This window comes from Episyrphus balteatus, chromosome 2 (assembly GCF_945859705.1).
Source record: "Episyrphus balteatus chromosome 2, idEpiBalt1.1, whole genome shotgun sequence".
NCBI lineage: Eukaryota > Metazoa > Arthropoda > Insecta > Diptera > Syrphidae > Episyrphus > Episyrphus balteatus.
In genome coordinates this window covers 54,576,889-54,598,858 of record NC_079135.1, presented here as the reverse complement: position 1 = coordinate 54,598,858, position 21,970 = coordinate 54,576,889, and the positions used below count along the sequence as shown (strand labels likewise).

Below are 21,970 nucleotides of genomic sequence, written 5' to 3'. Positions count from 1 at the left end.
CGTTCTCTTTTGAAATTCATGAAAAATAATTCCTTCTGGCCAAAACGATGATGAGTTAAGAAGATAGAATATTGAGTCTGGATGTCACTATAATCTATGGTTAACGAGGATTTTTTACAATTGAATCATTTAGAAAACTATTTTTTTTTCTCGTGAAATCGGTTCACTTTTACAACCTTAAACTTCTGTCTAATTTGTCTTCTCTATATCTCTAATATAGGTACTAAACCAGGATGAAGGTCAGCATGTAGCTTAAAAACCTTAAAAATCAATTACTCAACCATACGCTTACCTCAAATTTTTAAAAGCTGTCAATACACCTGTAAAAGTTTTTTGTTTTTTTTTTTTTGTTTTTACAAAACGAAATATTCATTGCAATCAATTCCATATACATATTATAGACCAAGTCAGTACTGCATTCAGATCAAGATCATCAATATTCATAGAATACCGTTTGATGAGCCCACAAACTAATCATTTCTTTTCAATCTATCATCTTATTTATCCATCGCATCAAAATTAAAGTGAAATTAAATATTTTATATTACATTTTTATTGACACGTATCTGTCAAGTCCCGCTTTGATGTAATTAAATCTTAATCTTTCCCAACGAAATTTTATAGTTCGTTGAACCAAGCTCCTAAAAATAAACCCACATTTTGGCGCCATGCTGTTTTGGTAGGCGGAAAAGGTTAATATCCGCTCAATTTGCATACAACTTCATCTTCATTAGTCAAATATTCGAAATGCAGCTGAATATCGTTTTCAAATTGAAAAATAATTTATTTAGTTCGCACTTAAAAAAAAAAAAAAATGGAAAGTTAACGGTTTTTGTGAGGTTTATAATTTTGTTTCTTATTTCTTAATTCAAACGAAAGTGAAAATGACTTGAAAAATTAATAAATTTATAATTTGACTGCGGGGAAATCGATGCTGCCGCCACCGCAAAGTTTGGCACAATCATTTGGTCAAGATTCGAAGCACATGTCTGCTGCTTTGTGGTGTTCCAATGATGACTGTCATTAGCCAAACCACTTGCGACTTACGTACACACTGACTGGCCACAAGTTTCATTCTCTTGCAGGGCGATAGGCCACTTGGATGCACGTAAATCTTAAAAAAAAAAGAAATATTTTACAGTGGGATAGGATTGGTTAATTATTGGAATAAAGTTAAGCACAAATTTGCAACTTATGTTGATTATTAAAACCAAAACACTTTTTGTTTGTTTAGCTCTTCAATGGGTACCAAACAATTGTTATAGAAAAAGTCTCTAAGAATTTGAATGATTTAATACAAGATTAAATATCTTAAACAATAAAGTTGTTCCACTGTGCGCAGTGCCAGTTGATAAATTATTACAGAGCAAGCGACCAATATTTTATATCAATTCACGGCAGCTTGACAGTTTCCTTTATTTTGTTTGGTTATTTTTTGTGGAAACGAAGGTGGTTTCTAGTTTCTTCTCGATGCTATTTTTACTTGCTCTATAGGGCAAGTATTGGTTTCGTGTAGAAAAAAAAAATCGAGGTTTTAATCAAAACCAACATTACGATGATGGAGAAGATCAAAAAAGTGGTTTTCGTCATGCCGTCCGTCGGTCTGTGCGTGTGTGCGTCTGTGCGTCTGTGCGTCTGTGCGTCCATCTGTACATCGAGCTAGGGCCTAAACGGGTGCATGGATTTGCTTGAAACTTGGTACAGATGATTTTTACGTAATTCCCCAGGTCCGTTTTTTTTATTTTTTTAATATCTCCAATTTAACGCATATCTCCCATATAACGTTTTCGAGGTATTTCAAATTTCTCGAAAACGGCTCTAACGATTTCGTTTAAATTTGGTGTGCGCAGTACTCTTATTGATTCCAACAAAACTGCGTTTTTAGTTTTTCTCAAAAAATGCCAAGAGCGGAAATATGGCGTTGCCGTTTTTCAAAAATTGACATGTTTTTTAAGTCCATATATTTCATCAAAGCATAAGTCAATTTTTTCAAAATTTACAGACATCATAGGTATTGAAGTGTAAAATGTAAAAAAAAATTTAAAAAAAAAGTTTTTCAAAAAATTTTTAAAAAATTGAATTTTTTTAACTTTCGATTTTTTTTTGTTTTTATTTTTTTTTTTCTTCACAAAATCTTAAATTTCCAATAGATATTTAAGATAAAGATGCTTTGAACTACAAGAGCAAGTACGTGCGACCCAGTCGTGCATTTTATTTTTTCTTTAATTTATTATGAATTAAACAAAAAGATCGATATCATCATCATTTTAAGGTCGCCCAAACTTAACACAAAAAAAAAAAACACATCGATTGATTATTACATAAGACAGAACTTTCATTTTCACTTTCTAAACGTGAGGAGTAGCTTCTTGGCATTTCTGAAGACCAAATTTAACAGAAGAAAAATATTTATGAAGAGCTGAGCATAAAAACAAAATTCACTTTCATCCACTTCGCATTCGTAATGGATAAGCTGGATACGACGAAAATGATATTTAGATAAAATGATTCATCATTTTGTTCGAAAGCATAAGAAATCTATTCTTAATTTGTTGATGTTGGTCAGTTTCGTTTGCTGAATATATCGGTTTACTTTATGCTAATGCTGGTGACATAATAGGAACATAACAAAACAAAAATTAATTCCATGAAAACAAATGTTTTATAAGAAAGTTTTAGTAAATATTAAAAAAAAGGTGTGCCATTTTTTTTATATCGGAACAAATATTTTAATAAAATAGTAAAATAATTTTAATTAAAGGCAAAAGCGGCGTGCCATTGTAGATATGCCATCACTAACTACGCACCAAGTACCTATTCGGCTTTATTACGAAGAAAATAAATTTAAAATAGAACATTACAAAGGTATTCACACTAATGTCAAGCTTTTTTATAAATTTGTGATAAAAGGATGAAGACAAAAATACACTCCTCTTTGAAGTTGGAAAGCGATTTTTCGAGAAAAACAAATACCTAGAACAAATTCGCAAATTTATTTTTTTAATATGTACTTGCAAAAGTTGAATAAAGTAAGTTATGATAAGATTTGTGGATAGCAAGCAAAGATATATTAACATTTTTCCAAGACAACTTTTTAGAGAAATCAATTTATGTATGTTAATTCTTATGAACTAAAAAATTTAAAGTCACATTCCGAAAAATACCAAAACAAATACATAACATTTTTTTCAATGAGAAAGAATGCGTGAGAATTCTTTTTTTTAGTTTTTGTATTTTACGGTATGGAAATTTAAATTTGCTTACAACAATTTTAACCTTCAATAATTACACTGTGTTCGAAAATGGAACTTTTTTTCCGACAGAGGGCTCTCATATCTACTAAAGATAATTCGAGTATGCTGAACACGATGGCGTACCTACTTAGTTTTTCTGGATTAGGTCAAATAATAAAGATTTTTGCGTTTGAAATTTTGTTTGCACATGCCAAAAATGAGGCTATAAAACACCATATATTTTCAAATTTTTTATTTTTTATCTATGTAAAATGATGGAAAATCTATTTTTTTGGAAGTATTATTCGTAAAAAAAGTTATTTGAAAAAAAAATTGTCGAAAGACTATTTAAATCATTATTTTCATGGAAAAATTCATCGATTTTTCTTCAATTTTTCTAATATTTTTCGTATTACTTAAATTAAAATGCAGCACTCGGTGGCAACGATTTGATCTTGTATTTCAGGATAAAATATGGAATTTTTCAACAAATCGTTACCGTTTATGTTAAAAGTAAGTTGCACTTTTTACCTTGAGATAGTTAAAGTTTTTAACTTATTCTTTTTTATAATGAAAGTTGGATATTCAAGAGTATTTTTTGTGTGAGAATGAATCCTAAAGGTTTGAACCTTAAGAAAAAAAATATTCTAGAATATCAGGTAAGATCGGAAGGGGGCAAAACATCCATGGGCTCAAGTAGCTAAAAAAATAAATAAAAAATAGATGACCGTTAAAGGAGTCAAAATAGATAAGCGTGACAAACCCCCTTAAGTTAGAGATGGACTGTGACAAATATATTATGTGTAGTGTATGTAAGCTCATATATCTAATGCAGTATGCAGATGGAAGTAATAGTAAATATGTTTTAATTTTAAAACAAATTGAAAGAATTTAAATTAAAATATTGATACCATGCCTGATTTTTTAATTAAATATCTACATCTACATATGTATAATATTCCAGAGTACTAACACATAAAAGTTGTCTACATAAAAATGTTGAGTTTTCGCATACATTTGTACCTTTATAGTTAAAAAATTTAAGAAAAATCGACGTTTTTTCCATAAAATAATGATTTAAATAGTCATTCGACAGATTTTTTTTAAAAATAACTTGTCTTACGTATAATACTGCAAAAAAAAATAGATTTTCCAGCACTTTACATCGATAAAAAATCAAAAATTGGAAAATATATGGTGTTTTATACCCTCATTTTTGGCATGTGCAAACAAAATTTCAAACGCAAAAATCTTTCTTATTTGACCTAATCCAGAAAAACTAAGTACGCCATTGTGTTCAGCATACTCGAATTATCTTTAGTAGACATGAGAGCCCCTGTCGGTTTTTTTAAACTATCACTGTGTTATTTTTCTTCTCAAGAATTAAACCATAACTAAAGCCTATTATGTTTTGTAAAATGTATAAAAATGATTTCGTAAAATCACAAATTTTTCATGAAAAAAAAACATTTTTTTTACACATCATACCGTCAATATTTTTACATGACCAACCTATAATAAATTTTATATCATCTGAAATCATGATATTTTAGCTTTCAATAAATCGCTCAATCATGTCTGTTGTACGACGTCTAGAAAAAATCTAAAATTTTTTGAATCTAATCAGTTTTCATCCCGTTTTGGTCCATTTTTTTATCGACTTCCAAAAAGGAGGAGGTATTCAATTCGTCTGTATTTTTTTTTTTTTTTAACTTTGGACTGAGTGAACGAATTTTGATAATTCTTTTTGTATTGGAAAGCTAGTGCCCGCAGTGTAGTCCCATTTCAATTTCGTCCGGTTCTGGCTACATAAACTATGAGAAAAAAACATAAAACCCAGTTTCGATCCATTGAAATCGGTTTTGTTTTTTTTTTTTGATAAAAAGGTTTGATTTGAAATGATTTGGCTCAACCGTTTAGTTACTGACAAAATACAAATCATTTAGTTTCTCAAATCGACGACTGAATAGTTATGCGTGTGCTCAGAATTAACTTGATGCCTGATTTTAGAAACCAATTATTTAAAAGAATTATTGTCTTAAAGTATAAGGAATTTGGGCTGTAGTTCGAAATAGATACATACGTTCCGGCAGACGGAATTGTGGGACCTATTCTTTTCGCATTCTCTATCATTCGTTTGGCACCAAATTCAATGGTTATCTCTGATTCCATTTTCTTTACGAATCCTAGACTTGCCATCTTTCAGAACAGAGCCTGAGTTGTCATAAAAAAACCCTATTGTGCGTGTACAATTGTCAGTAAAAGGTTAACATAAACTTGTCTTTTAATAAAAGAAATCTATCAGAAATATATAAAATGTAAACTTTTTTTCTGAACAAACATTCTTACAAAAAGTAAACACGCAAATAAAATTTGTATTCATATCTATGATGGAATCCACAATAAAATAATTGAATGTCAAATGAAAATCGCTATCTCCCTATGCGAATTTCACTTTTTAAATGCTTCGAGCTAATCACCTTTTGCTTCTCGATTATAGAAATTATTGTTTATTTTATTCATTTACCATGCACAGCAACGTAAAGCAGGCGACACCAAATTACTATAAAATAAAATGTGTAAATCTCTTTACTTTTTACTATCGATTTTAATTTCTGCAAAACCTTTCACTTTATCCAATGTGAATGCAATAATTGAAAAAAAGGATTGCCATGTTTACTTTAATGTGAAGAAGTCAGAAAATAATAGAAACAAAACCGAAACGTTCTAGGATATTGAGGACTAGAAGCTTTAGTGGATCAGGTTAAACAATTAAAGACTCTGCTTTATGTCCTTATTTCCCCAAATTCAATTTTTTCGAGTTGGTTCAATGAGCCCTATGTATAAAAAAAATGCGAAAAAATAAGTTCGTACATTGTATGCAAAGCTTTAAAAAACTATATATTTTATAAAATAACAAAATATTCTTCTTTGTTAGGTTTTTAATTTTAAAGTGAAGTAAATTGAGTCTACAAGTTTTAACAAAAATGGTAACCCTATAACAAACTTATTACAAATCTTAGGGATAATTAGGTAAACGGGTTGAATTTATTAACAACGAAGCTCAGGTGCAGTGAAAAGTGTAAAATAATTTCGCACAGTTTTGTTCACAATTATAATAATGAAGTAATGAATGAAGTAATTGTGTTCGCTGAAGCAAATTGGAATCTTACTTTGTTACACGACCTAGTAAAGTGTTGATTATGAAAAAAAATATTATAATGTTTTATAGGATTAATAGAAAGGTGGTGTTTAATATTGCAAAAAAATGTGCAAGAGAATTTCGTATTTTATAATGAAAATAAACTTATTGTAGTTGGTAACGAGCAACTTTCATAAAGTCTGATAAAATTTTATATATTACTTAGAATCTATTTGTTTATGCTTGCTACTTTAAATTTAGGAAACTATTTTTCACTGCTCATACTTAAATGACCAACTAATTTCCTATTAATAAAAAACTAACACGCTCCGATTACACTATTTTACCTTGTCCATTTACCTGAATGGCTAAACTAATTACAATAGCCAACATTTGCCTGTGTCAAGGCAGCTTGTAAAGTCGATATGTATAGGAATTGTTTAACTCCTAAATACAACATAAAATATGAAACATATAAAATAATTGCTAGAGTAGATGGAGTTGTGTGGCTTAAATGGTATTTCCTAATGAACTATCCTTTAGCAAAAGTCCAAGCTTATACATTGGCATGGCAGTTTGGCGGGTATAATCTATCTCTCCTCGAGTTAACTCTAGAGTTCGAATTAATTTTTGATAAGGAAAAGAAATGGATACACCTTTCTATATGCGCGGGAGAAAGGAACTTGAAATACGGAAGTCCAAAGAAAAGATTGAGAGGCGGCATTGGCTGCATAATGACCGTTTTTATTAATGACTCTGTATAATTATTGCTATATCGTGCAGATTTTTGTCTTGTAACTTTTTGGGTATAGTTTCAATTAAAACAAGTGCTAAATAATGAAGTCAAAAAATTTGTCCAGTTAAATTTTAGCTCATGTGATTTTAGGGTTATTCACAAAGGAATTATGTGGGGAATATCGGGTTAATCTTAGTTTTGACAGTACCTAGGTTATTTTCCACTTTGTGCATCAATTAATTTTTTTCTTAAAGATATTGGAAAAAGAAAATTATGATATTTCAAAATCTAAGCAATTAACAAAACGTTCAAATCGCTTAAAATGCAATCCTGTCTTTACACTCTTGACAAAAGTATTAATAAGTAAATTATTTCTAATAACAATTTAAAGTTATAATTCACATTACATGTCTAGTTCTTGCTCCTGACTTTCTTTTATTTTTTGACGATTAGTGTTATTTGTATGTATGTATTTCTTTTCTTAACACCAATTACGAAAAATATTATTTAAGGATTTCTCATGTCATATTTTTTTTGTTATAGTTTAATAAAATCTTTAAATGACTTATTTCATAAAATATTTGTACTCTATCAACATTTCAATCATCTAATTTGCAAATGGAGCTGCAAACTGTTTCTTCCTTAAGCCTAAACGATGCTGAAACGAAAGGACTATATACAAAAATAGAACAACGAAATCGTAATCGCAATATTTCGTTTATTTTTTCGCTCTGCAGTACGCTGTTCGCCGAGCAAAATTGAAAAGTCTCCACTACTTTTTCGCACACAAACAATTGCTGGGGACATTAATAGTGTGCGCGGAAAAACATTTGAGTTTTTTTGTTCATTTTGTCATTGCATGCCTTTCTGAGACGTGTATTTGCTTTTATTTTAGTAATTTATTTTTTTTTTGTTGAAATTTGTGAATATTTTTCCGTTGAGATTTCGCAGGTATTTCGTTGGTGGAGCGTGGAGACCAGAGACTGAAATAGTTCTGTCTGGTTTTATTATTTTTTTTATTAGAATTTTATCAAATATGCCAGGAAATAAGGTCTTATCAAAAGAATTAATAACAAAAAAGAAAATTCTCATAGCGTAATATGTCAATTTGTTTGCAGCGACACAAGGTTGTTAGCTTTTTGAATATTATTATTTTATTTTATTCTTTTCTTGAAATTTTAATCATTGCGAAAAATCTAACTTCGTGAACTTCAAAGCTGCGTGTTTCTTTTGTTATATCTATTCTACTGCGAAAATGGATAACTATGAAAAAACCACCTATTCACAAACTAACTCGAAGCTTCTTCAGTGTTCGATCCGCACTAAAAAAAATGGCCCCCAAATGGATTAAAAGATGTATGAAAATGTTCTTGTTTTGTATTTGATAAGTTGATGACGCATAATTCATAAAAGTGTCCTGCACTATTTCATTATTTTTTAATGTAGGATCTTCACACATTTCGTTTTTTGACAAATGATATCACATCGTTAAAAAAGAACAAATTTAGGTAAACTCATGAAAATGAATTGAAGGTAATTTATTTGTTAGTTAGCAATAAGTTTATTTTTATTGTGGTGCGAAAAGTTCGAATTATAAAATGAATTTATTGAGATTGTTTTTCAAAATTGTGTTTAATAAATGCATAGCCTTTTCATTTTTCAATAAGTCATACCTACTATAAGAAGTACATAATAACACAAATTTCATGCTATTAGTAAAGGTTGAAAAAGAGTTGCCTTCATTTTGATAGCTAGTTGAACTTTCTCCATCCATCAAGGATTTAATAAAACTCTTATGATGCACCTCGTTCAAAATAATTCGTTAGAAAACCCCTTCACTTTTCAACGATCTTTTTTTCTGACATGCTTATTCATCAGATTTATCAATTGCTAATTGTTTTCATTACCGGCGAAAAAAAGTAAAAGTCATAAAAAAATTATTAATATATTGTAAAAAAAAACAACTACAATTTTTGCTAATCATCATGCTCATGATAATCACCCAACAGCACGGCCAGCAGGGCGCCCATCGCGACGCGCCGCAATGCTTTGCATTTGACGGATCGAAATTACTTCAATCTGTGAACGACTATAAAATCGCAATTAAAAACTTTAATATGAATTTCATATTTCTCTGCGATAAAATTGAAATAAAATGCTGTCGAAGAGCTGGAATTACACTTCTGCCCCTGCTTTTTATTATGTAGTGATTTCGATGTTCGAGTGCACAAGCTTGTGTAGCGGCCTGCTCGAGGTGGTTTGAGAAAGTTGTCTCAGTGAATGTTTGCCACTTGAAATTTTGCATCTCGAATGTATCTCTTAACCTCCGCTCCGGAACCGGACAAGATCACCGTACGCCATGGAATTTGGCATTCGCATTAAATGTTAACCCCTTAAGCACTCCGATGCGATTATGGTAAGATTATATACAAACCATGAATTGAATTGCGATGGTCAAGGGAAATGCATCGAATATGCAAATATATTATTTAGTACGTATATTAAGTTTAGATACGTATTTTTTTGTAAACAAGAAAAATCTGGATTTCAATGTCAGCATTTTTGACTTTTGTAATGTGATGTTACATCATATTGTGGTGTGGTATCAGTGCATATTTAAGTGACTCCGAAATTACTTATCAAGTAGTTGATAATAGTGTTGTGTAAATAAATGATTGTAGAATCTGCAAAACATATTTTTGGGTATCTATTAAGCCACTTGCAGTATTTACGTATAAAATGGCAAGTATTCTTTATACAAAATACTATTCATTTTTTTTCCTGAAAGTATTACAAATTGGCAGCGTACCCTTTTCAAATCGCTCTTTACTGTAGTTGAAGTTGGCAAGAAATTACGATAAATTGTGCACTCTACTGTATTTAAGGAATGTCTTTGAAGTAGCCCTACATAACCCGTGAGTCGCTTTGTCATAAAACTTAATTATTTTGAAATAATAGAGCTCATAAACATTTCGTCACAACAATAAGCGTAGGCCGGTCTGACAGTGTGCTGAACTTGCTAAGTGATTTTTCATTGACATAAATTTCCATCTACGTTAATTATAATAAAAACTCACAAACATGCTCACATAAAAACTTTTTTAAATTTATGTTTAGATATAATAAAGTATTATAATAGATTTATTTCTGTTTTTATAAAGCTGTGAAAATGGCGTTAAAAAGGTGATTATATCATGGGAAAACTGATGAATTAATCGGAATGCTGTTTTCGTTATTTTAATAAATTCGTTTTATGTTGACTATTCCAAATGTTCAAATGTTAAAAATGATTTATAGTTTCGTTTAATAAAAGCCGAAACAAATTATTTGAATTAATTTCATTAGTTTTTGTGAATTTAAAAAATGCGCTTGGTGTACGTAGTGGAGAAATTTCTATTAATGTGCAATACTTTGTTTTAAATTTAATATTCCTTAAAAAATACTTCGACAAATGTGCGATCTCCCTAAAAAAAAACACAACCTTTAACCCAAAATGTACTTATTTTACTATTAACCCTCTGTCGGCACACGGGTGCGAATTTGGCAGGACAAAAATTAGAAGTGGTCACAAAAAAGTGTCTTTATAAGGGTGAAAATACATTTTTTTAAATTGTGAATACAATATTCGAATTCCTCGGAATATTCTACATCAATTTCATATATGATTCTCTATAAAATAGTGAGACCGAAAAAAGTTCTAGCGACATGAAAAAGTATAAACCAAATTCGCAAAAAGGGGTGTGCCTACAGAGGGTTAATTATAATGGAATAATAAACTTTCATTCAAATTTCATCAGTATAACAGTAATCGGTTACATTTTGCCTTGTTAACAGGTAAAAGACTGTTCATAAAAAGCAGAACAACTTTTTGAGTTACGGACGGATTTATTTTAGCATTTTCATATTAAAGAACCAAAAAATCATCTACGACATGAGTGTGGAGATGTTTCTCATCACGGAATCTATAGTGGCAAAATTTGCTTTCTTCCATTCGCATTGGAAATTTTCTACGAATTATAAAAAAACAATCAATGAATCCTTTCGTTATGGAAAATTTCATCCAAATTACCATTACGAACGAATTTTTTGAGTTTTTTTCAGGATTCTTGCTAAAAATTTCCAATAGGGCTGAATATCTCAAAATTACTTTTACTGTAGGTTGCCCCACAATTATGTAAATTTTCACTGATTCTTTAACTCGAAAAATAATTTAATTTTTTGATTCACGGCAAAATGTATTCTTTATTTAGTTTTGTTCTCCTAATTTGAAAAATCTCTAGATTTTTCATGGATTTCTGTAATAACATACTCTCGTTTTACTACTTGCCTAGTTTTTTACTTTCAAAACATCTCGAAATAACAAGAATAACATTTTTGTTGATAATGAGATTTTTTTGTAAAAGATTAGAATAAGAAAATGTCAATAAAATCATTCATTTTGCTTTTAAGACCAACAAATACATTTTGAACGGATTTTCTTCTCAAATACATTGTTTTTCCCAAGAATATTAGGTGAGTAAAACAAACCAGAGTACGTTTTTTCAAAAATCTTTCAACTTACAATTTTCGAAAATGCATTATAACGAGAAGAAAAAGGTAAAATGTGAGTTTTTGAGAAAATTGAAACAAACATATGCTGAATTACTTTGGTGCATATTCGTTTTAAAACTTTTTCGAAATATAATGTTGACATGTGAGTTCACTGAACCCTATTGTACTGTAACAAGCATTTAAAATGACTACATAACTTTATTTTTACTAACGCACAGAAATTCCCAAAAGCAAAAAAATGTTAATAGCCATAACAAACAGAGGTCATAATTGACATTAAACAAATGTGCTACTAGCACATAAAGTTTGCAAGCCTATGACATGTACACCTGCTTTTTAGTTTGACAAATAAAGAACTTCAAATATAAAATAATTATGATAAATTCTTATGAACCAAATCAAGTGTGGCGGCAACTTAAATTCAAACAAGTAGACCATAAAATGGAAGTATTTTTCTTTGCTGTGCTGACATTTGCAAAATACCCGCTATTGTAATAAGTTTTTAAAGTGTCTTCAAAGAACTCAGTCAAATGTCAAAGTCGATTTACTTGAAGTTCAACTGATTGCTATGGTAAAATTGTTGTGTGTACCTACATACTTGCACGAGTACATCTGCTAAGTGGGAAAATATTTTGCCAAACATTAAACAGTGGGATTAATTTAAATAAAAATGTCCCAAATTTCGGAAATAAAATGAATTATCTAAAGAGTTTGTTTTTAAATTTCAAAAGTAACTGTAGATTTGTATTCAAATAACTTAATTTAAGGGTTGAAGGATAGAGTGACCTTATTATAAAGAACGAGTTTTTTTTCCTAAATTTTAGGTGGTTTCCGTTAGTGAATAAAAACAAAATTTCCCCCACCCTTCTTATACCTCATCAAACAGAAGAGTTTTTAACGCAATAAGAATAGCTGAAATAATCTTTACCCTAAAATTATTTCAATTCGGCGTTAAAAACGCTCTTTGCTTGACAAGACCTTTTTCTAATTTAACTGCAGCTTAATTTTATGTTCTGAAATCTACCAGCAGTCTCTTAAAAATTATCAGACCAAAAAATCATAGTATCGTTGTTTGGGTTTTTGACCAATTATAGAAGAAAAGTGTAGTTACGCATCGAATGACGGATGGAATCTTCAACGGCTTTATGGTCAAATAGGCAATTTATAAATTTTTTGTCATTCAATTTTAGATACAGACCACCCTACTGTACCCTGACTTCTGTTCTTCATCACAGATTAAAATTGCACCAAACCACATTTTGTTATCAAACAGCAACTACTGTTGAATTTCGCATCATGTTTACCTACTGAACAACCGGCTTTAAACTTCAAGACATATGTATTACGTAGTCAACTGAAAACTAGTCTTTCAGAACAAAATCCAACCAACCAGTTTGTCTTTATTCTGGAAGCCGTGGATTGTCGTTTATAATAGTGTAGCGGTGCGCGCTCGTTAACATCAAATTCATTCAGCCTTTTAGGCTTAATAATAAATTCGTGATGGTTTTGTTTTAACTTGATTATAATATTCTTGGCCTGTGAAGTGTGAAGATTAAAGTGACGGATTGCATTCATAAGCTAATTTTTTTCATTTTTTTTTTTATTTAACGGCGATATGGGTGATATCTTGTTCAGGGTCGTAATGCAAAATTTTCCCTCAACCTACTTAAACGCTGACTTATACTTGTAGTTGAGGTAAAAAAATAAAAAAGATTTAAAATAAAAACAAAATCGATAGGTTGCAATTTATTATTCAATGCAGAACTTCGCGCCATGACCTACATCAGGGTTTTCTCTCCCAATGCAAAATAAGGTAAAGAAAAAAAAATATATTAAAGATCGAAAATGTGGTTTTAAATCAGAAAAAAAAGAAGAAAAGGAAAAAAAGAAAATTTGAAAACAGACGATTGATTGTCAATCCGAATCACGTCTTAAGCTCTTAACTAGCACTTTCTAACGTATTTAAAAATTTTACGTCTATCGTTGATTGATATTGTACTCTGAAGTATTGCCACCTAGTTTTGTAGACGGTAAATCATAACAAAAAGGGTTCTGAAAAGTGAAATGAACCATTCGAAAACAAGGTCAATGTCTTGATGGCTTGTAATTATTGTCAATAGATAACTTAAAATTCAAAGCACACATTGCGGAGTATTGCTAGAAGGAACTTCTGACTGGCTGATGGAGAAAACACAGCAGCAAGTGAAATGAACAATTTAGAGTTTGGCATCGATAAATTATTATCTGTCAAATGGTTGTAAATTTTATGGTGGGCGAATGGTTATTACGTGAGGTTATTAGTGGAAGTAGAAATTTAGTATAGGTATGACAAACTCTTTGTTTTAATATTTTGCACGAAAAATTTTACAGCTCACAGTGTCTTAATGCAATGATTTTAATAATAGGGTTATACTGATCATCATGTTGTTTCTTAGAAAGGTTGATTAACATTTGGGTTAAAATTTTACAAAAACAAGAAAAAAAGAAACATTTTATATAAAAATTGAAAAAGGTTGTATCATTAAAAAAAATATTGAACTAATAAACCTTATTTGCTCGGTAACAATCATTTACTAAGAGTCGTTAAAACTTCACAAACCTCTTTAGAAAACTCCAGAAAACGCTGATAGAAGTCGGTCCATCATATTCGTTTAATCAGTGGATTTTTAACAGAAAGAGTGGGTAAAAAATAGGCAATCAGACTGGCAGACATACATTGAAAAATCGGTTACTTTTGGTATTACTTTTTGGCATACCATTACTAGGCCAGTCTTGGCACCTACACTCAATCGTTTCTACTTGTTATTTTTTTTTTTAGGAAAAAAAATCGATTGACCTGTGCTCAGTGTGTGGTACGGGAAAAAACGCGGAATTTTCTGATTTTGTTTTTCAGTTGAAAGCTTAATATTTTTTAAGAGTGCATATTATGGAACAAATCCCTAGCCATGAGTTAAGGAAAATGAGCAATTATAAAATTTTAGGACTACCGGAGCTCTGGGGGTTCAAATCTTCTTGAAATATGTACATCACTCCAAGCGTTGGACATTTTTCGCACAAATTAGATAAGGCAAAATATATGTGTCAAATCAAAGGTTAGGGCTACTGCATAAAGAGTGTGAAGTGCTTACTAAGAGAATAGAACTAACGAACGTCGCGAACAAACAAGCAAAGACACAAATAGCTATTGGACTAGTTCAAGAAAGCTCAATCGAGAAAAAAGCCCCTTTAATTGTACATCAAATCAGTGAACATTGTTACTATGCATTTCATTTTTTTTTCTTGCAAAGATTTAGTAGCAAAGAAATGTATGTGTTAGATAAATAATGTTTGTCTTCCCTAAAAGACATTTATTTTTATTATCAATTATGAAGAGCAGGTTTTAAATATGTATGTTATGTATGTAATCATAATTTGACGAAGCTATGAATGCAAGTCAAGCGGATAGCAATTTGATTACCTTCTAAATGAAGCATGCATGTAGTCATTTTACTGTACGAATTTTATGTTTAAGGCGTGTTTTTTATTACAAGTGAGAGTGGACACTTAAATATTGTTATTCAATAATTTTAGTTTGAATTTTAATTTAAGACAACTTAAACAAGTGCCGGAAATAGATTAATATTAGTTTAAGTTTATTTTGAACAATTAAGATTTTGTTCGTTATCACTACGTTCAATCTTTTAATATATATGTCCTAGTCCAAATTATGCTACTAAAGTAGCACACAATTACTTACTTATAAAATGAAGGAATAAATATTAATGAAAGAATTCATAAATTTCAATTTTGAGCTTTTTGGAGTACATATTAAAGATAGAGTTGTAGGGACATTCAAATGTCTTAGAATGTTATCCATATATAGTTCCAACCATTTTTAAGCAGTATTTGCAAACTTAACATCTCTCAAAAAGTTTTAAAAATGACCGGAGTTTCCAAAACACTCTGGACAAAATATTTAAAAACATTTTACTTATGTTTTAAAATTTCCAACTAATTCCACTTGAAATTTTCCCATCATCTTGAAAAAAATTTAAAACTATTGCATATTGAGGGTAGCTAAAATTTGACCCAATTTTCATTGAGAAATCAAACAGCATTGTGTTCTTTTTACACACACATTTGTACAACAAATATGTTTTCAAAAACAGTTGCAAGCTAATGGTATCCTCAAAAATAAAATTTGACATGAAAATTTAATTTGTAGTGAGAATCAAGAATCAAAGGAGCAGGTTACGAAAATGTTTTTTGGTAAGAGTTTTCTTCTCGCAGGGGAACAACACTGGAACAAAAATGTTAAATTAAAAAAAAAAAAATTGGTGATATTCTACCAAAGTATCTTCCCCCTCATGAGCAAACACGAATGTGCCAATTGAAAATTTATAAAGGTTGGTGTTATTCGGTAATTATGTTATTGTCTTCAAGTGTTTAGCTTCAGCAAAAACTTCCAAAACATTTTATCAAAGAAACTAAAAACTTAAACGTCTCTTTTATACTGTAGGTGGGACAGATTTTGAAAAATTCATCTTGGATTCTTCTTTGTTTGATGAAAAATATTCTTTTCTCTTAAATAAATCACTGGATTCGATCAACGATTAATGAATCGTATATCGTAAAAAGGATTATGAATACTGTATTCAAATTTGTATTTAAAAAGAAATAAAATGAAAAGGAGAACGTACCTATGTACGGTGTGGACTTGTAAGTTTTTCTTTAAATGATAAAAATACAGTTTCTATGACAGCAACGATTTATTAATCCATATAGAGATTTAGTATTTTAATAACCGAAATTTGAAAAAAAGAAAACTATTATTCGGAGCTGATTAGGCCGGGTTCGAGGCAATGTCATTCTTTAATTTGCACTGCAGCAAATTACATAAAAGCAATTTTGGTTTGCTCGAAGGCCGCAAAAATAGTATGAATGGTACTATAATAATAAAGCTTATAAAGAATCTTCAAATAATTTTTTAAATACTTAGTTTTATTTAAAACAATGACTTAATATTTTACAGACCTTTTTTATCGTCACTGGAATCTGGAATTTTTTCACATGCATTCTTTAACCTTATAAGCATGGAAAAATAAGCCTTTGACAATATATTAAAGATTAAAGAAAAATAATTTGATAAAATATAAATTCATTCATAGAATTTCGGAATGACCACCACCATTATAACCACTCAATAACTTACCGTATTTAATTTTTCCATTAAGATATTGATTTGATTTTTCGTACACATTTTGGCAGTCAATTTTATTTAAATTGTTTGCTCCCTTTTTTTATATAATTATTGAAATATGAATTTTGACAAATTTTAATGCACGAAGAAACAAAAAAAGTAACTATGTTCCCGGTCGATCATCCCTAGTTTTGTGGATGGATTATTAAGCCACGATAACTTAATAGCGAAACACCTTTTTGCAAAAAGATAAGAGTCCAAAAATATTAAAGTTGTTGTTTATCATGTGAAGAAGAACGTTTTGTTTTTTAAAATTTAACTTTAATAATAACAGAAGAGAATGTTCAAGAACATGAATTAGTTAATCACTCGGGCGTATACGTAATATTCAGGACTTTTTTGTTTGTTTGTTTGTTTGAGGGAAATGTTTTTCTCATCATTAAACACCACACTTCAAGCTTCCAAATGAGCCAAGTACCATTCTCACTGAACAGACACAACACATTTTGTTTGCGATCAAGAAGTTAGTTTATCTACGCGCTATATTCCGCGACAGCTTAAAAGCACACGTTCGTTTCGTTCGACGTCTCTGAATGAATTGCTTTCAATTTGTGTTTAAGATACTTCGCAGCTCAAAGTGTGCACACAGGTGCATGGGTTTTCTTTTTTGTTTGCAAGACGATGGTGAAGCAAAAAATAAAAGAACAAATGAGAGAAATAAAAAACATAAAACCAGCAACAACATGAACATGGTTTGGGTCTCTCTTTGGATGGCTTAAGACGAGGTTCATTTCGATCGGCCGTCACTGTATCTATTTTGATTATTTCCAAAATAAAAAAGAAAAAAAAAACAAAAACATACCAGGTGCGTAAAAATGATTGAAATCATCAAATGCTGCATAGGTTTAATGTATTCAGATGCTGAGACGGGTGAAACTTGTAAGTTTTGTTGGAAGCATTTTGCAAAATTTGGACTAGAGTGTAACAATTGTAAATAAAAGTTCATCCGAACCGCCGCACCTGAAGCTAGAAATGTTTGTTAAGACATATTCCCTCAAAGCTGGTCTTTTCTAAAGTGAGAGGCTTGAAAAGGTATTGTATCTAGCTACAGTTAGCGGCTTTTGATTGGATCTTTAAAAAAAAAATATATTTTAACTTTTTATTGTATGTAGAAGGAAGATTTAACTATTAAACAAAGTTCAAAGCTTTCGATTAACTTAGGAACAACAAATACAATATTTAACTTTTAGATAGTTTTATAAATAACCAGTATTCGGGAAAAAAAAATTCTAAATATAATTCATGCTGCTTCAATGACGTGACGCACACTGTATCATCTAGCATATAGAGGGTGAGGGTGATCATCTCTACCAACATCAGATGAAAAGATACATCTTCTCATCTTTCAATGTATTTTTGCGGATGGTTTGGTATTTGAAAAGCGTGACTAAAAGTTAACACCACTTTTAGTATGGACTTTGTTTTTTGTTTTTGTACCTATATATTTTTTTTTTGTTGTGGTTGGTCATTTGGGAGTGTGCCGCTTTTACAGAGGTCATCGAAAGTTATAGACAAGACTCACATAGTGTGTATGTTAAGGTTTCTATTCGCTGAGGTGCAAAATTGCAAGAAATTATAAGAGATAATATGGCGATAGCATCAACTTACACAGTAGACATTAAATATCAAATTAAATAAAAAGTTTATTGCATTGCAAATAGTTAAGCAGCGTGAAAGGTGCAGCGTGTGGGGCCAGTTTTTTTTCTAGTAGGTAGTAAATGCGTTTTCTCTGCAAAAAGATTCCCGTAGACATGATAAAGAGTAAAGATCTAATTGAACTTACTTATAGAATTAAAAAATGTTGTTGGCGAATTTTGATAAAAAGTCACTATTTTTCTTATTTTCCGTTATGAAAATATTCATTCATTTGTTTTATTATTATTGTTGATAATATGTCAATTCAAAGAACTATACAACACACAGAGAAAAATAGACACATAAAATAGAACAAAAACTATAAGCTTCCTCTATGATTTTTATCCAAGAAAGAAACCTTATTGAAACAATCGGGTTTTCTTTATTGTTTTAAAATCTGAACTTGTAGGGTTTTGATAAGAAAAAAAAAACAACGACGACCAGGCCGGGAATCGAACTGAAGACTTTAAATCATTAGTCGCACACCTTACCACCTGAACCAACCTTCTATGAAAATATTGATCGCGATTTTTGTTCTAGTGCCAAGTTGAAAAAAAAAAATAAACTTTTCAATCAAATTTTAATAAGATTTTCTCTTTAATAATAATAATAAGAAGAAAAGAAATCTTCTTAAAAAAACCTTCTTAATCGTTGATTTTAATAAGATTTCCTAATAAAACATATAGGCAATTAAACAATCTGTTAGTTTTTTGGTGGTCATATTTTTCTCCGTGTACCTTAAAAAAAAAAACATCCTTTTCACCCAAAATATTTCGATGCACTCTTTTTGTTTTTTGTTTTCATTGCAAATCAAACGTTCATGTCCAATTTTATCCCTGTACCATAATGGGAAGTGAGTTTTTTGAAAACATCTGAAATAGTAACTGCATTAAAAGGACTTTAATATTTACTTGGAGTCGCATAAATTTTAATTTTACTAGATTCAGCATACAAATTAGCTTGTTTTGGCTGGCTTTCAAGTGACCTCTCAAGAACAATTGTCCCGAGTTCCCACATTCTCTGATTTTTGTATTCGAAATTTTAAATACTTTGGACGGAAAAAAAGAGAAGAGGTTGGAAAATGAAAGTTTTTATAATGTTTCGAATAAAAGCATTAGTTTTTAAATCGTTTTTCAGGTTTAAAAGCTACTCGAGAAAAAGTTTTTTTTTTCTAATAACGAAAAACATAATATGAAAGAGAAAAGAACCCAGCTTAATTTCAAAACTTTTAAGGACACATTAAAAGTTGAATTAAAACAAAATTAAAATGTTAAAAAACAACTCTCAAAATTTCGATTAAAAAAATATTTTTTTTAGAATTTTAACAGTCAGCACCTATTATAAATTCCTTTTAATTTCCTGACTTCCTTGTTAACGACTTAAATGATTTCAACGAAATTGTTCCCATAAAATCGTTTAAGAAATTTTGATATCAACATTTAGAAAAATTATGAAAACTCATTTTATTTATTTTATTGAAAAACCAATGTTTTCAAAACGAATATTTTATCTGCCCCGGGTTTGGTAATCAAACTTTATAAATGAAAATTCTTTCAGAGATATTTAAAAGCATCATCTTTGCCTCTTTTAAGCTGCGTTCTTTTGGGCACACTTATCTACTGCTTAGTAATTAAGCTACTTTAAACTGCTTTTACTCTATTGAAAAAGTAGTTCAAAGCAGCTATGTACTAAGCAGTAGATAAATGTTCCCAAAGGAACGCAGTTATTGTTGTGCTCATTTTAAAAATATTGATATAACTACTCTGAAATCTTACAAAATACAATGATGTGATATTATACCCACTTTTCTATTTAAAAAAAAATATATTAAATTAGAGCAGGTAGGTTCTTTTCTCTTCACTTGTCGAGATAAAAAAACTTAATTAAAACCAACCATTCATCAATTTCTCATGATCGATTAAGAGTCTAGAGAAAATATAATTTCTTTTGTTTACATTGCAATGTTAAAATAATGATATTACATTAAAATTCCTTTCAAGAAGATACAATCGAAAGATAAAGAACATAAAGATCATCTTAATAACAGTATCTGAAAATTTTGTAGGTTCTTTTTTGTTACAACAGACAATTACACGCTTCCAATTATTTTCTTTGATGTTACCCATCTTATGAAGGAAAGAATTCAGATCATTTTTTTAGGTCATAGTTAAACAGTGTTAGAGCTAAGATGTATTGAAAATATTATTCTAAGATTTCTTTGTAACTTGAAGTTCAGTTTTATCAAAAATCTTATCTAAAAAACATGATCTAAAAAATATTTTTATTATTGCAATAAACCCAACTATGCATCGTGAAAAAAGTTTCCAAAAATTTGTAGAGAGGATTGGGTTTTAAATATTACGATGCACCATTCAGGCATTAAAGATAACAAACATTCAAATAATTATAATTTTGAAACGTGCTCACTTGCCAAGCCCATTTCAATTGAAGTAGTTGATGGAGACTTATACAATATGTGAACTCAATCGAAAGTTTAATTTTGTATTAAATTTTTATTTAATAACAGAAGATGCTAAAAAGTTTATTTTTTTTATAATTTTATATTTGTGTGTTGTTAGGAGGAAACATGAGAATTCCATAAAATGATATTTGTTTAAGAAAACTGCTACGATACTTTTTGCCTATGTTTGCATTGAAGGTATTTGTATTCTATCCCTTCTTTAAAAATCTATATATTATTTAATTTTAAATTTGGTGTTTATAGACCAGTGCCGAAGCCTTCAAAAACATTAAAAAGTAAGAAAAAATCATAGTAGGATGAAACCCATTGGAAAAGGAGGTGAATATGATAAAAATGAAATGAAAAATAAATTACGGGCGAGTCGAGTTCGGGAAGTGGTAGGGTTGAGTTTTTAATGGTAAAAAATGGTATATCTCGATTTCCGGAAAAACTACAAGTCCTATGGAAAAAAGTTGTATGGCAAAGTTGTAGGTATTTTTTTTTTTTTTTTTAAAGAATGTGTTCAAAACGATCCAACAAATTTTTTATTTGTCCGGGTTTCGCTCCTAGAAATATGGTCACCGTACCTGTGGTATACTAATGTAAATTTTTGTTTACACCATCAGAAAGTAGAGATTTTAAGAAACAAAATACCCACCGATTTTTTGAAAAAAGCTTTTATTTTGACACGTGAATTTTCGATTGAAAATTAGGGTGTTGTTTTTGATATTAAGTTAAAATGGGGTTAAAAAATAAATATTTTAAATCTAATAAATTACTGTGTATTTGGAACATAATAAAGTTTCGTAGAAAAAAACATTTTTTTGAAAAAGATAAAAATAAAAAACCAAAAACATTTTTGTTACATACAACTTTTTTCCATAGGACTTGTAGTTTTTCCGGAGAACGAAATATACCACTTTTTACCATTAAGAACTCAACCCTACCACTTCCCGAACTCGGCTCGCCCGTA

General features: G+C 29.9%; 2 protein-coding genes across 4 annotated transcripts in view; one reads left to right on the top strand and one right to left on the bottom strand.

Annotated features, from left to right (window-relative positions):
- Positions 1-17,592, bottom strand: part of LOC129911816 (disheveled-associated activator of morphogenesis 1) — a 50,739-nt gene extending 33,147 nt beyond the window's left edge. Inside the window, exon 1 of the mRNA XM_055989760.1 lies at positions 16,854-17,592. Within this exon, the coding sequence (XP_055845735.1) occupies positions 16,854-16,901 (48 nt within the window). The 5' untranslated portion in view covers positions 16,902-17,592. The remainder of the gene's footprint in view (positions 1-16,853) is intronic.
- The window catches only part of LOC129911817 (uncharacterized protein DDB_G0284459), a 114,084-nt gene that overhangs the window by 11,588 nt on the left and 80,526 nt on the right, over positions 1-21,970 (top strand). The window lies entirely within an intron of this gene.